The following is a 15,750-nucleotide window of genomic DNA, read 5'->3' as shown; positions in this document are numbered from 1 at the left end:
CCAACATACAGTTCAGCATCAGTACAACAGGAAGCAGAACATTTAGAAAGGAATAAATGATGGAGGGAACTCCTGACTCGGACTCGCCCCAACACTCACCCCCATTCACGTGATATTTATGTAAATATTTTTTTACAATAGGTTTTGGGCTCATGATAATTTCAATACCAATCAGTGTTTGACTCATTAATATTACTTTTTTAATAGATCAGTGTGCAGAGAGTCACAGAGTCTTTTCACATATTGAGGAAGAGTCTGGTTCCAAAAATGATTATAGCAACATTATAGCCATAATAAATCATAGTACTCTAGATAATGAAGTATATTCGAAGGAAAATACTTGAAAATACTTTTACTCAAGTACATGGTTCGTGTACTTCGTCCACCACTGCATACACTGCATTTCACCCAAATGAGGATGGGTTCCCTTTTAGAGTCTGGTTCCTCTCAAGGTTTCTTCCTCATAACATCTAAGGGAGTTTTTTCTTGCTACAGTCGCCACGGCTGCTCATCAGGGATAAATACACAGCGTTCACCTTAACTGTTAAAATTCTTTAAAGCTGCTTTGAGACAGTGTCTGTTGTGAAAAGCGCTATAGAAATAAACTTGACTTGACTTGCATACTTTACATGCTAGGGCCTATTGTTTGGACACTAACCCATTGTTTTATATATAAGTGGGATTTTATACAATTTATATAGCGCACTATATATTTTGCACTATGCTTTTATTTAATACACAATTATTCCCAATGTAGTAGATAAGGTGTGTTTTGGGATACGCCAGCGCTGTGTTTTTTTTTCTTATTAATCTTCTAGAAAAAACTGGAAAATATGTGTCTTATTGACCTTCATGAAACAAAAAGTAGTTTAATTCGGTGTGTAATTATATCTAATGCACTGTGCAATGCTGCGTAATAATTAGTATGCGCACATTTCTTAATCGGGAACTTCTTACCACCGCTGTAACTGAACAGAATTAAGATTTTGAAGCCTCTAAGAGCTGTAGCTACGCTATAGAAAGACAACGACGAGCATCAGCTCTTCTCTTTCGTAGTCTGTTTTATTAATGGTGCAACGGATCGCAAAACTCACGGCTCCGATTACACATAACAGCGTCCTTCCCTGTAGCACAGGTCACACTTTCCGCTGGATGTTTTACAGTCGTGTGGGAAAAATTATTTTTAAAACACTGTAGAATTTAGGATTTTACTAGAATGGGATATTTCCTGAAGAAAACGTGAGCGGTGCTTGATGGTGCAAAACTCGGCACCGGGAGGGCATTGTCCTCAGTGCAAAGTGCGAGACGGATGAAGGTGGGGGTCATTGATGTCACGTGATGTCACCACATCCCCCGGCATTTGACTGTCCTCGCTGTGTAGAATGAATTCAATATATAATAATATAGCAAAATTAATCCTCTATCAGATTCATACGTCATATCAAGTCGTACTGATCAATTCAAAGAGTCAAAATCAGGCAAGAGAACGATGGATGGATGGATGGATGGATGGATGGATGATGGATGGATGGATGGATGAATAAATGGATGGGTGGGGGGATGGATGGATGGATGGATGGGTGGATGGATGGGTGGATGGAGTGACTGCGTCTATCTTACAGGCCACAGAATGTGAAGACCAGACACAAACACACACAAAAAAAACCAGACAACGCAAAGCAAACAAAGGCGAGAGAGCGAGAAAAAGAGATGGAGGCGCTCGTTCCAGAGCAGACTGAAGCAGCAGACCTCATGCCCTAGACTCAGTGGGAGTGAGAGAGCAGAAGAAAGACGGAAAGGCCGTGCGAGAGAGCACGAGAGAAAACTCAGGGGTTCAGGGTTTCTTTTGTGCTGGAGGGCAGAGGCGGCTCTCGATTCCCTCACATCGTCCAAATTTAGCCGAACGAAAGGACTACTAGATTAGCGCCCTCTGCTCAGTGAGCCCACAGTGCCTGTACAAAAAGAAAAAAAAACAAAAAACAAAGGATTTCTACTCAAGTTTAAGACATCTGCAGTCTGACAGTCCAGCTGGAGTCGAAAATCTCTGCGAAAACATGGCTGACATACGGAGAGAGAGACAGGGAGACAGGGTGAGAAAGGAGAGGTTACTGCAATGGAGGAAAAGATGAAAGGGAAGACTCCTGGATCTTCATACATGAGCATAATCAGAGTCAGAGAGCAAACATTGCTTAGGAGTGTGTGTGTGTGTACAGTAAGGGGTGCAACGGATCGCAGTTGATCGGCGTTCCGTACGGATTACGACTCCCGTTTCGGCACGAACGTGAACCGCAGATCGAATGCTCGTTTTTTAACTTGCGGATGAAGCTTCTTTTTTTTTTTTTTTTTTAACAATCGCAGAATTAAAGATTTTTTTCCCCTGCCGATAAGCCGGTCATTTTCGTAACTACACAGACCAGTCATGTGTTCACGTGAACGGGACGCGTTTATCTGTCAACAACAACGGCTAACGGAGGAGCGGAACAACTTTAAAAGCCTCCTGCATCATTCAAACTTTACTTGTAATAAATGGAAAGCTAATTTATATTTGTCTCCTTTTTTTGTTCTGATCCGTGACCCAAAACACGTGATTTTTGTGATCATTGTACCACCACAACATGCAGTATTGTATGTGCGTGTATACTGCTTGTCTACCTTCTAAGTCTCCTATGGAACAAGACACAAAATACATGTGATTTTTTTTAACATCGGAAGAAAAGAGTGACCCAGATGAAGATGCCAAGATTTCGATATTCAAAATACGAATGCACATACAGAAACATTTGACCTTCTCCTGGGGCCGTATCCCAAACGGTGTTCTATCAGCCATGTAATGCGTATCGTATGTCATGTTACGCTGCGTGTTCTGAGCAGCTGCGATGGCGAGAACGATGAAAGGTTCGGATTCAGCTGAACTTAAAGATCGCAAAAAAAATGCGATCTCATGGATGCATTAAGCCCAAGCTACATATCGCTTGTTAAAACATCTGATGTTAGAATTTAAGAATAAAACTGTAGTTCTGGGTCTCAAAGCTGTCAAAAATGTATGGGATGAGATGGTTTAAAAAAAAAAAAGAAAAAAAAAAAAAAAGAAAAAAAGGTAAAGCTCAATAAATTATATATAAAAAACTATACCTATGTTCCCCTTCATACACACAACGCACACACTGCTGCAGAGTCGGCTACCCAACCTGCATGCACAACTAAGGGCACACACTCGACTTTTTTTCACCTTTCTATTGCAGAAGAAAAGGAAACACTATTAAGATATTAAGATATTGCCGCCAAAGTTTTCACTCTCAGCCTTCTCCTCTCTCCCAGAGCAGGTCGGGGTGGGGTGTGTGGGGGGGTGTGTGTGTGTGGGGGAGGCGGGGATGTGCACTGTGCTTGATATGAACTTGGCGTAACACTGTCTTGGGGAAAAACAAAGTGATCAATGAGGGTATACGAAGCGAGGCTCCCTAGGACAGGGCCAATCAATGCTGGAAAGAAACCTTGCCAGGGGCCCTTATGGAAATGGGAGCGCGTCCGGTAACCTCGGGAGCAAACAGGCGCGCTAGATCAATGGCGCTCCGACAGAAAAAGCTCACAGCTATATCACACCGCAGCACAGTAAATATGCAATGATGAATCCCATAAGGCTCACGGTGAACTCTTAAACTGGAGAGAGAAGGGGAAAAAAAGGAGAGAGAGAGAGAGAGAGAGAGAGAGAGAGAGAGAGAGAGAGAGAGAGAGAGAGAGAGAGAGAGAGAGAGAGAGAGAGAGAGAGGAGGCTGGATGTGTAGATTAGTTGAGAATGCTGATTTTGCTGAAGGAAATGAGAGAATAAAAGGGAAAGGCAGAACGGTGTTTAAAAAAAAAACAAAAAAGGGAAAAAAAACAAAACAAGTTGTTTGAGATGTAATGATTTTCAATTATGCTGTCATGGAAACACTCATGGGGGATAGAAAGGGTCTGGAGGAATGTGAAAAGTGTTTGGCCTTCATTAAGTAATATTCAATCTGTTTAATATTTTGACCACACAGGGATCTAGAAAAATATTAAACCACGAAGTGTGGAATTTGCTCACTAAAGCAGGAAAGCTACAGTGGGAAGGATCAGATATTTATGAATTAAGTGCATGATTAATATCAGAATCTTTGGGCCAACACTTACATTAGATTAGATTGGACTTTATTGTCATTGTGCAAGTGAAATAGCCAATGAAATCCAGTAAACACTTCCGAATAACACATTTTATATAGAGAGAGGAATTCATAAGCCCACTTCTACTAAACTACAAATAATTAAGCATTCATTTTATAGAACACAAGACAACACAAGATGTACTTTTATTGTAAAATATCAAAGAGTGAAGTAACTGTTACCAATCCAGGCAACTGCCCCACTTATATTTATTACACAATTGATCTGCTTGTAGCTACATTTATTGTTGTGGAACAACAAGATCAAGATACAAGATTGTTCCTGTTACATTATAGTAGCTATAAACAGCCTGTCCCACACCAGTCTTTCTGGTAGCTGGTCTCTCTTTAAGTCAAGACGAAGACCAGCATTTTTCAAGTTAATTAGAAACGTGCATTGCCCTCAGCCCTGAATACATTCCAAGTACTGACACTGGAGACTCCTTACAAAAAGCTGTTTTTTATATTTGTGTATTTATTTCCACCATTAAATCACTATACGGACATTCTCAGGTATTTAATTATATGTTAATGATGTGCACGATAATATAAACCGTGTTTTTAAATACATTGTCATGTAATTTCACTTATGTTAAATTGTAATCAAGTAAAATCCTAAGTTATATCCAGATATAACCAAATTCTAGCATAAAACACGCTTCTTGCTTTGCGACGATGAATGGATTATTGATATCTGATCATTATATAGACTACAACTAATGTGTAATGAGATGCAAACTAACATTTCATGAACTCCCGAAATAAAAAACATTTTCCACACTGGACGATTTTCCATTTCCTTAAAAGTTACGAAAATAGATGCAGCCCTTACAAAGTCAAAGCAAAACAACGCGAAATCGTGAACCGTCCCCTTCGGATTCCGAAAGGTTGAGAAGCCTTGAGTAATGTTTCAGCTTGGTGTTTGACAAAAATGTCAGCATCCGTCAGCGTTCAATGGAGCCCTGATGCATATTCTATAAAGCAGATGTATAACTGATACACATTCACATGCAAATGACCTGCAGCCATATGAGCTGCATGGGACATGACAGACAATAAGCAAGTCTAACAAACTTGTCTGTGTCAGGGTGTGCACACGCGCACACGCACACGCACACACGCACGCACGCACACACACACACACACACACACACACACACACACCCCTAAGACACAAAAACACACCTCAGACATGTCAAATCAAAATCTCCACTCAAGTTAATGTGTATTCTGAACACACACACCCATACACACACACATTTTTGAAACAGGCCTTATCACCCGTAAGAAGATAGGCCACTCTAAACTGGCGTTTACTGATAGTTTATTTATAGAGAGCAGCGGTGAGATTTCTCTTATCTGCACACTCGTCTGCGAGTGCATTCATCCTCTCAGCCTTGTTTATGCACTAAACTCTCTCTGCCTGTTAACAAGCAACAGCTAATTAAGCCTGAGACGGAGCAGGGAGAGAATGAGCGAAAGAATCAGTGCGAGAATCAGAGAGAGAGAGAGAGAGAGAGAGAGAGAGAGAGAGAGAGAGAGAGAGAGAGAGAAAGAGAGAGAGAGAGATAGAGAGAGAGAACGAGAGACTGAGGTAAAAAAGTATAAATGGGAGAGGAGAGTCAAACCGATGTGTAAGAGTGTCTAATTCCTAAAGTCCAGTTCGAAAGACTCCACAAGTTCACACCAATTAATTCACTTTCAAATAACAACAAAAAGATCTAATGGACACACGGGTCTTAAAGGAATACTATACGTTTCTAATTTTAATTAATCTCCATCCTCTGGCATGTTCCATAACCACAGGCAACCGTTCTGACGCTTTTCCCTGCACTCACGTATAAGAGCAACTGCTGAACTCCAGACGATTTGGCAGGCATACTTCGAGCTCATGCATGTAGAGGAGGGCTGATAGCGCGCTCTTTCTTCCTGAGTATGTTACACTGCCATGTGATGCAGCACAAAGATTTCATCGTCCGCAGTTGGTGGATATCCGACGACACACGAGAAACTTTCTGGCGTATTTGAGATAAAATATGGGAGGGTTCGAGATTAGGGATTAAAGATTCACTTGCATGTACTGTTTGTTGTGCCAAACATATCTGGGTTTGGATTTGTGGTTAAAATGACTCACTTTACTGAAGAGAATAAACACGACTTCAACAAAAGTCAATAAAATCGACCGAGATTGTTTTATTGACGTTCTCCTCAACCGGTGATTCAAATTAAACTGAACCACATCATGTGCTTAGAGGAAGCACAGATATGCTTTCCTGCTCGTCACTGAGGTATGATATATTTGACTATATTTTTTATTCGTTACATTTTATCCATTTCTGAACGTCCCATTCTACATTTAGTGCCCAGTTGCTGTTATAAAAACCTCCACTCTTCAGGGAAGATGTTTCACTAGATTTTGAAATGTGTGATATTTGTGTGCATTCAAACAGAAGGGTGAGGAGACCTGGGGGTGCAGTCAGCCTTCCAATTCATCCCAAAAGTGTACAATAGGGTTGATTTAACGAGACATGGACATAACATAGCAGTAAAGCAACCCATCCTCAAAATTGCAGTTATTCTACAAAGTGCGTCACATGAACACAAAAGAGAACAAAAGTTCAGCCCCACTTAGTAAACACAACCACACCCCCCTACCATCTGGAGGGAGAAATTTTTTTTTAAGTTTTATATACGGAAATATGTTTTGCACATGCACCTGCTGACGGAATGAAAACGCCTGCCCATTGACTTCCATTATAAATACATTTTCAGTAAACAGGAGTTTTTTTTCGCTCAAATGTGTCAAAATACCTGTGTATAGACTCAAAATCGGATTCCTTCAACGTAATAAATCGATGTGTAACTTCAACGCTCTGATATAAAAATAACTACACGAGGCCTGATATGTGTTGATCCACACAGAGAGACAGAAAGCTAATTAATCTACAGCAACCACCTACCACCCCCCCCCCAAATTCCCCCCCTGTCGTTTGTATTGTTACAATCTGTCTAGACATTTCTGGCATGATGCACCTAGACAGCAAACTGAAGTCAATTAGAAAGCTTGGGTTGGACAGCCCTCCATTCTCCGAATACAAGCTGCCCGTCATCTCTCTCCGAAACAAACAAAAATTAGTGCCAAAATGAGGCCGGAAATACATAAATGCCGCTGAGGAGCTCGCGGCGCTCTCTAGCGCAATAAAAGAATGGAAACAATGACTACGGAACAATAAATAAACACAAACTAACGAGGAGGGGGTGGGAGAGTCTTTTTTATTTTATTTATTTATTTATTTATTTATTTATTTATTTATTTATTTATTTTACAAGGGCCAATTGTCAGGATTCTTTTCAGGCAACAACAAAAAAATAAGAAATTTCAGATTTTTATTATTCATCTCACACACACAAAGGTAGAGGCCTTGAACTGGGGCTATAAAGCTCATTTGTACGTAATCAAGGGATGAAGACTGAAGGAGGCAATCGCTCCACATCATGGAATTACAAAGAAAAGCCTCGGTGTGTTACTGTAGCGGAAAATGCTGAATGCTGAATAGATCTCCTTGTGTGGAGAATCTGCACTTAAGTCGACTGTACGGAAACACGCACAAGGACACGGGAGTAAAAAGGGAAAGCAAATTCTTCTGGAATGAAAGGACGGCAAGGAGTGCGCGCACGAATCAACAAGACTGCATGACTCGCATCAAAAGTCTTGCATAGGAGACAGATAATGAGAATATGCACAACTCTTTTCGAGTACAGAAGTACTCATATTATGCTAAATAAATAGGACAGACAGACAGGCAGACAGACAGACAGGCAGACAGACAGACAGACAGACAAATCGATAGATAGATAGATACCGATTCTGTCCACAAGGTGCTTGTTCACGCTCTCATCATCTCAAAACTGGACTACTATTACTGGCTCCAGGAAGGTCGGCCTCTAAAAGACATTTAGCTGCATTTCTTCCTATACCACGCAACTGCTACGCTCCGTCCACTGGCTCCCTGTAGCTTCCCGCATCAGATTTAAAACACTGATGCTTGCGTTCAGTGTCAAAAACAGACCAGAACCTCTCTAATTCACTGCACTTATCTTATATGTGGCAAGAAAAGTAGGCATTATATTGAATACGCTGGAAGCAATAGACTTGTAAGTATATTTGCAAACTCTTAGTAAAAGCAGATCTTATATAATATGTACAGAGGTGTAAAGAGTTACCGAAACTCATACTTGAGTAAAAAAAAGATACCTTACAGCAAAACCTACTCCATTACAAGTTCAATTTCACCAAGTCCAATATGACTTAAGTAGAGTATCTGAGGATTTTATTCAATTCGAATGTAGGCTCAAAGATGCACTAGTCCTCAACACCGAGACACAAGTTAGTGAAAAGTCAAAAAGATTTTATTTTCTTAAATACAAAGCAACTTTGTACAAAGTACACCTCAACACTGCATTAACCAAAATCAACACAACAGCCCCTTCAACATGCCACAATAAAACAAAGATCAAACAATTTGTAAAAAAAAAAGACAAAAAAGGAAAATAAATTGATAGTATCATGTTACAAAGTAAAGTAACCACAAGTATTCAATAGACAAATACAATTAAAGTTAATACATTTTCAAAAATACATAAAGTAAAGCTGAAAATACTAAAATGAAATTGTGACCGTCATCGTCGATTAAAATACAGTGTAAAAAGTACATATATTGACTCAAATGTAGTTGAGTAGAGAGAAAAGGTTGCTTATATCTTTGATTATCAGTAAAACTAAATCGAAGCTAAAAAATTACTGAAGTATAATACTTTAGACCACCTTTCATTAAAAAAGGTTGATCATATGTTATATTAATGAATGCAAAGTTGCCTGAATTTAAATAGGTAAACATGTACTGTATATTAAACTTATAGTTAATACGTATATTAATTTAGGCTATATATATATATATATATATACATAATACTGGTTCTCTTTTGAATGAACCAGGATTATGTGCAGTTTACTAATGTATAGTTTATTAAACATACCTGCCTTGTAGCTACACTCAATGGACTGAAGGTCTTATGTTCCTTATTTATTTCTTTTTTTTTTACATTTCCAGTATGATATGAGATCACGGCTCGGCGTATGGGCTGATCGGGGATACTGATGCAACACTGAAATCCTTATAGTAAACTCTTTTTGCATGCACCTTCCTGCAATGTTATGCCAATTTCCATAGCTGACATGAAAGCAATACTTAAGACAAGTTCGTATTTACGCACAAGTGCAAGAGCGGTGTTGTTTCAGATAAAAAAAAAAAAAAAAACGATGGATCAAATAATACTGGTTTTCTTAACCTAGTAACACTGCAGTGTCTGATACACTCACAGCTAACACACACAAACAGGCTGCTATAGAGTCAATGTCACAATATTGTCCTCCTGTTAAATTATATGTGGTGTGTATTGGTTGGTCAATAGCTTTAATGGTGTTGGGCTGCTCACTACACCAACTTTCTATCAGACATTACACTGTACAGGACAAGCATCATGATTCAACAGATGAAGCATCATTATCTTCCAATAACCAGAAACCTGCCCTGATACTTGCATAAATAAGCCATAGCATCAGGAACACCATAAACAATGGTTCTATATGTTCATTCTACAAACAAGGACTCGTAATTCAGTCGAGTGCGAGGCACAACACATGCGCTTCTCTGCACTATAGAATGTTCTTCACACATATTCTGCACCTACACAGAGCCAGAACATAAAATCCCTGGGGGACGGTACCGTGTTTTCCGGCAGGCTGCATTGCTGCCATACACACTTCATGAAGCGCACATGTACACGCACATGGCTGACACGAGGAGGTATGGAACAAGCTGGATACGGGATATGGGATACGGGCACCCACGCAGTGTTGCACTGGGATGCAGATGTTTGGTTATATAAGATATTATGTAAGGAACCCTGTCCTCCTTGATATCACCTGGCCTTTATTCTATACTCTATAGTTCCTATAGTCGGGGAAGGTTACACGAGGTGTTGCTCAATTCGATTCAAGTTTATTTCTATAGCGCGTCTCACAATGGACACTGTCTCAAAGCAGCTTTACCGAATGTAAGAATTATAAAACGAAAATTTAAATAAGGGAACTACGTGTACTTATCCCTGATGAGCAGCCTGGGGCGATTGTGGCAAGTAAAAACTCCCTAAGATGGTATAAGGAAGAAACTTTGCGAGGAACCAGACTCAAAGGGGAACCCATCCTCATTTGGGCGTGATTATAAATCATCAAAAACACAATACAAAAATGGGAGAGTGAGAGAAATATCATGAGCACCGGACAGAGAGATTATGAGTAATGTCCTATCTACAGTCTTATACGGTCAGTAGGAGTTGTGGAACCTGTCGCTCCTGAGCGATTAATTACCTTAACATCTAGGTTCATTTTAGATTCGACACCAACTCCTCCGAAGCCAGAGCCTTGGGCTCCACCTCGACAACACCGTTCTCGTCACCCCATGGGAATGAAAGGAGATAAAAGAAAGAGAGAGAGAGAGAGAAAGAGAGAGGGGGTTCTGCAGGGGCAACAGAGAGGCATTGCAGCTATGTTAAATGGTAAAGAGGTGGAGGGTAATGTGTGTGTGAGTGTGTTCTAGTGTTTAAGGGGAGTGTGTGTGTGTGTGTGTGTGTGTGTGTGTGTGTGTGTGTGTGTGCGCTAGTGTTTTAGGGTAGTGTGTAGGGTTGTGCCCTCTGCGTTAAACCATCCACTCTCACTGCTTTTCTCTTTCTCAGGCCCTAAGATGCACTTTGATGCATGTATAATTAGGGCTCTACGCTCTATGAGTGTGGTTTGAAAATGAAAAAAGAAAAAAGGAATCAAATCAGGGTAACAGGCGGAGGAGAGACAGCGAGCGAGAAGTGAGTGAAGATGGAGCGGAGGGGGATTAATCGGTTACTGTTTGATGTGCTTGATCAGAAACGTGTTTATTAACTGCAGAAGGCGAGCAGTAATTAACCCGCAGACAGCGAGCTTTCTGGAGCGCCGTTCATGTGTCAAACGGTCCGTCTCGGCTCAAGCTAGCGGTCTTCCACCTCTCGCTCTCCTCCCCCTCGCTGCTCCTCTCGCCTTTTATGCCCTCTGCACTCCCCTCGGACCACTTTCCCGATCAATTAGCTGCTCGGCTGTGGGTTTTTTTTCCTTCCTTTCTATGTGTTCTGAGCAACTGGAGAGCGCAGAGAAATCTAAGCCTGTGTGATTCGTGCATGGCCGAGTTAATGAAGATAAACATCCTGAAAGCTTGCGAAGGATTTAATCAAAGATGCAGAGATTACTTCTACACTAACTCTATCTCTTTCTCTGTGTGTGTGTGTGTGTGTGTGTGTGTGTGTGTGTGTGTGTGTGCACGTAGAGAGAGAGAAGAAGCGAGATGCTTTTAGAATCAGCTGACGTTCGTGCTCTTTTGCGGTCAGAGGTCAGCTGCGTGGTCTTGAGAGGTTGAGGTTTTTGAATAGAAGATTGAGACCATGGTGTCACCTTTGACACACAGACACACACACACAACTGCACGCACGCACACAATTACTTTCTCTGCAAACAGACACCGATACACACTTTTGACTGCGGTCCAAAAATATGAAGCAACCTTCAACATCTCGCATTTTGCGAATGTTATGTTCTCCTACGACTAAGCTCTTTATGCACACACACACTCTCACAGCTGGGTGGAGGATGTACATGCACAAAAGAAGTGTCTGATTTTAATGAACATAAGCTAATGAGAACACTATAAATTTGCCAGTTGTGATTAGATAGTATGGCAGAGAAAAAAATAAAGAAAAAACAAAGAAGTGGGTGCACGGTGGAGAAACTCGATTCGGACTGAAATAACTTGATGTGTATAGTAGATTTAATTAAACAGATGTGGGGAAAACTCCCTACAAAGTTATAAGGAAACAGATGCATCTCTCTCTCTCTCTCTCTCTCTCTCTCTCTCTCTCTCTCTCTCTCTCTCTCTCTATATATATATATATATATATATATATATATATATATATATATATAGATAGCAACGAATTTCTATAATTACAATAGTGCAAATAAACAAAAAACAAATAAATATATATATATATTTGTTTTTTGTTTTATTTGCACTATTGTAATTATAGAAATTCGTTGCTTGGAGTATTACACAATTCATTTGTATATTGTAACATATGTACAAAGGTATTGGGACACTTCCAGCCACATGTGTTTCTTCCCCAAAATGTTAACACAAAGTTGGGTGCACACAGTTGTAAAGAAAGCCTCTGAATGTGGTACAATTACATTTTCCATCAGTGGTCATTTTTTATTATTATTTTAAGTTCAGTAAGACACGCTTGTAAATGAACCTAACCAGCTGCAAGTAACTCGACTCAGTATAACTTACGAAAGAATATATGATCGAAACTTTGCATGCATGAACTCTGTTTCGTAGAGATGATTCCTTATTTCTCGGAACGCTGTAGATTACTGTATGTATCTCATTATCGTGTTTGGCATCATGTATTATTGATATATAGGCAGTTATTAAGGTTTGTATATCGCTACAGCACAGTACCAGTGTGAATATATTTTTGAAACAAATAATGAGCGTTGGCAGTTTCTTTTTATTGATCTTAATGCTGCAGACATTACATATTTGTACAGACGTTCAGGAATCGTCCCTAGACAGCCATCGCAGGTGTGTATCTGTGATCCCAGATACTATGGATAATTGTCCACAGTCTAGTGCAAAAGGGGTTTTAAAGCCCACTCTACTTTACACACACACTTTTAAATAAATTAGCTATTTCCCAAAATTTACACAAATGAGTAATTTAACGTGCAGCAGCCTTGAGCAGAATTAAGCAGGAACGAACGGATGAATATGAATAAATGAACACAGTAAACAAGCGTGTGCGCAATAAGTCCGATATGCTCCTTGATCATCAGCTTTCGCTGTCCAAAAAGCTTCAGATATAAAAGTACAAATATAAAAAAAACACATTCTCCTGCAATTTAAGGCGTCGAAAATATATGCCTTATGTGATTAGATCCGATTCGTGCGACTGTCTTTCTGATTTCAGTTCAATTCTATTCTCTGAAGATTCTTAAATCCAAAACTGAATAAAAAAAAAAAACAAAAAAAAAAACGTTGAATTGGCCCAATTTATGTCAGAATCCCAGACTGTGCACAAGTACAATTTAAATTAATACATTTATAAACTGTCCTCAAACTTTTGATTTTGTATAAACTTTTTGTTTTAGTTTCAGACTTAGAAAAAAAAGACTGACTAAAACATAATAAACTCTGTAGCAGAAAAAGAGCTCCAAAGTCGGCTAAAGTGACAGGTTTCCATGGCTGGCCTTTAGTGTTGTTTATTTAATATCAAATGGTCAAACGATCATAAAATATATATCATTTTATTATAACGTTATCAAACATGTGAGATGTTTTAGGTGCATCAATCAGCTTGTGTTCGCTGGTCCACCTCCTAGTTCAAAACCGTTACTATAGTAGCATTAGTGATATCATCTGCAGACATGGCAGATGCTACTTTTTATGAATTGAACTTTTGTTTTAAAATCGAAAAGCTTTTCAGATGAAAAGAAAAAAGAGGTGCTAATTTCTTCAGAAGCACCCTAAAGGTGAATGTACAAATCAGTGAGCGTCAGCCAGCTAGCCTACATGCTAATAAGTGAGTGTGGAGCAAAAAATAAACAGAAGACTTGGCCATATTGTGTCACAATTGTGTTGTTTAATTGTTTCCTGCTTTTAAAACTGTTGTATAAAAAAGTTATAACACTTATAGTGTTGCTGTTAAATCAGTCATACGGATATTCAGTGGTGGACGAACCATGTGCTTGAGTAAAAGTAGAGATACTCAAGGTAACATATGACTTTCACTTGAATAAAAAAACTAAAGTATTTGCCTTCAATTGTACTTAAGTATCCAAAGTACTATGTTGATTAATGTTTCTATTATAATTTTTGTAACAGGACTTTTGCTTGATATGTGAAAAGTCTATGTGACTCTCAGCACACTGATCTATTAATAGAATGATATTAATGAGTCAAACACTGATTGATATCTATTCAAATAATCATGAGCCCAAAACCTTCTTTTCAACTACTTCAAATAACCCTTGCAAACGGGTGTTGGGGTGAGTTCGAGTCAGGCGTTTCTTCCATCATTTATTCCTCTCCAAATGTTCTGCATGCTGTTGAACTGCACTGAACTGTACGCTGTATGCGTGTGCTCGACCCTGATTGGTGGATCGCTGCGTGTTTGACCGGTTAAGTTATTATCCGCTCAGAAATACAAATTAACGACTGATTTCGCAAAATGGAGTTGAGTAAAAAGTCAAATATTTGACTTTGGAATGTAGTGAAGTCAAAGTCTCCCCGAATGGAAATAAATGGAAAAAGCTACTTCAGTACAGTAACGAGTTCTGTTTACTTCCTTACTGTTCCGATATTCAGCATAATCACACTCGCGCTCGTGTGATATTGCTGAAATGTGCGCTGGACGTCAAAAAATCATGAGTTAGCGAGCCCGCGGCATTAACACAGTCTGGACCTGTTTACACGTGAGATACACTACAATGCAAACAACTGGGTATGAAGCTCCTGCTGAATTGTACAGTATGTAGTGTATTTATATTTAAACTGACATCATTGGATGGAGTCGCACACGTTTAGTGCTCTGTAATCCGACTGGATGAAGCCGACGCATTAATTTCCCCCCCCCAAAAAAAATCATCTGCTGCATTTCTCATCCCATCATCTGCTGCATTTCTCCTCCCTTCCCTCGTTCTCTTTTTGTCTCTCCCTTCCGAAAGTTGATAGTGCCCTAGGATAAGGATTTACTGGATTGTTTATAGAAGCAGTGCTTTCCCAGCGAAGCTTAACGTGATGTATTTTTAATCATTCCTCTCCTCTACAATCTTCATACCCACTCGGTCAGTCCTGACTTTCCCAGCGGTGAGGCCCGTGCGTGCGTTTGTGTGCACGTGTGTGTGTGTGCAGACGATCCTTAACAAAAACACAACATAAACACTCACCAGCTCCACAAAAGACAGCCCTCCATAGCTGTGAGCAACCACAAAGATGTTTTTGGCGCGCGATCTGGAAATGAAATGGTCCCACACATAGCGCGTGTGCTCCTCGGGTGAACTGTTTTCCTGTAAACACACATATACACACACACGCGAGAACTGTAAGAGATAGCATCTGAACAAACACAAACACACACACAAACAGATCCTCCTGGGTTCAATGAGCCTTGCATATTGCAAATGCCCCAAATGTAAAAACCGATAGCTCCTGTGACGGCAGGTTTAAATCTTAATTTGTACTCGGCTAAACAATCGATGTGGCCTCGATGCAAGCAGTGAGCGCATAAATGGCCAACGCCGGGGGAAGGTCACACACCGGGGGTGGACAGAACGCTCGTAATTAACACAGGCCTGAGGTGAGGAAAAAGGGAGACGGAGATAGAGAGAAAAGGAAGGGATGTACGTGGAAAGATGGGCGCACATCGA

The 15,750-nt window shown here is 40.0% G+C and overlaps 1 protein-coding gene across 5 annotated transcripts in view; it reads right to left on the bottom strand.

The window, feature by feature from the left end:
• arb2a (ARB2 cotranscriptional regulator A) overlaps window positions 1-15,750 on the bottom strand; it is a 179,156-nt gene that overhangs the window by 68,247 nt on the left and 95,159 nt on the right. For all 5 annotated transcript variants that reach the window (XM_083527626.1, XM_083527630.1, XM_083527628.1 and 2 more), the window contains exon 8: window positions 15,271-15,390. In XM_083527626.1, the coding sequence (XP_083383752.1) occupies window positions 15,271-15,390 (120 nt within the window). The remainder of the gene's footprint in view (window positions 1-15,270; window positions 15,391-15,750) is intronic.

The sequence above is a fragment of the Silurus aristotelis genome (genome assembly GCF_946808225.1).
Source record: "Silurus aristotelis genome assembly, chromosome: 23".
Classification (NCBI taxonomy): domain Eukaryota; kingdom Metazoa; phylum Chordata; class Actinopteri; order Siluriformes; family Siluridae; genus Silurus; species Silurus aristotelis.
Note: the sequence above shows the minus strand (reverse complement) of the source record. Positions and strands in the feature narration are given on the sequence as shown.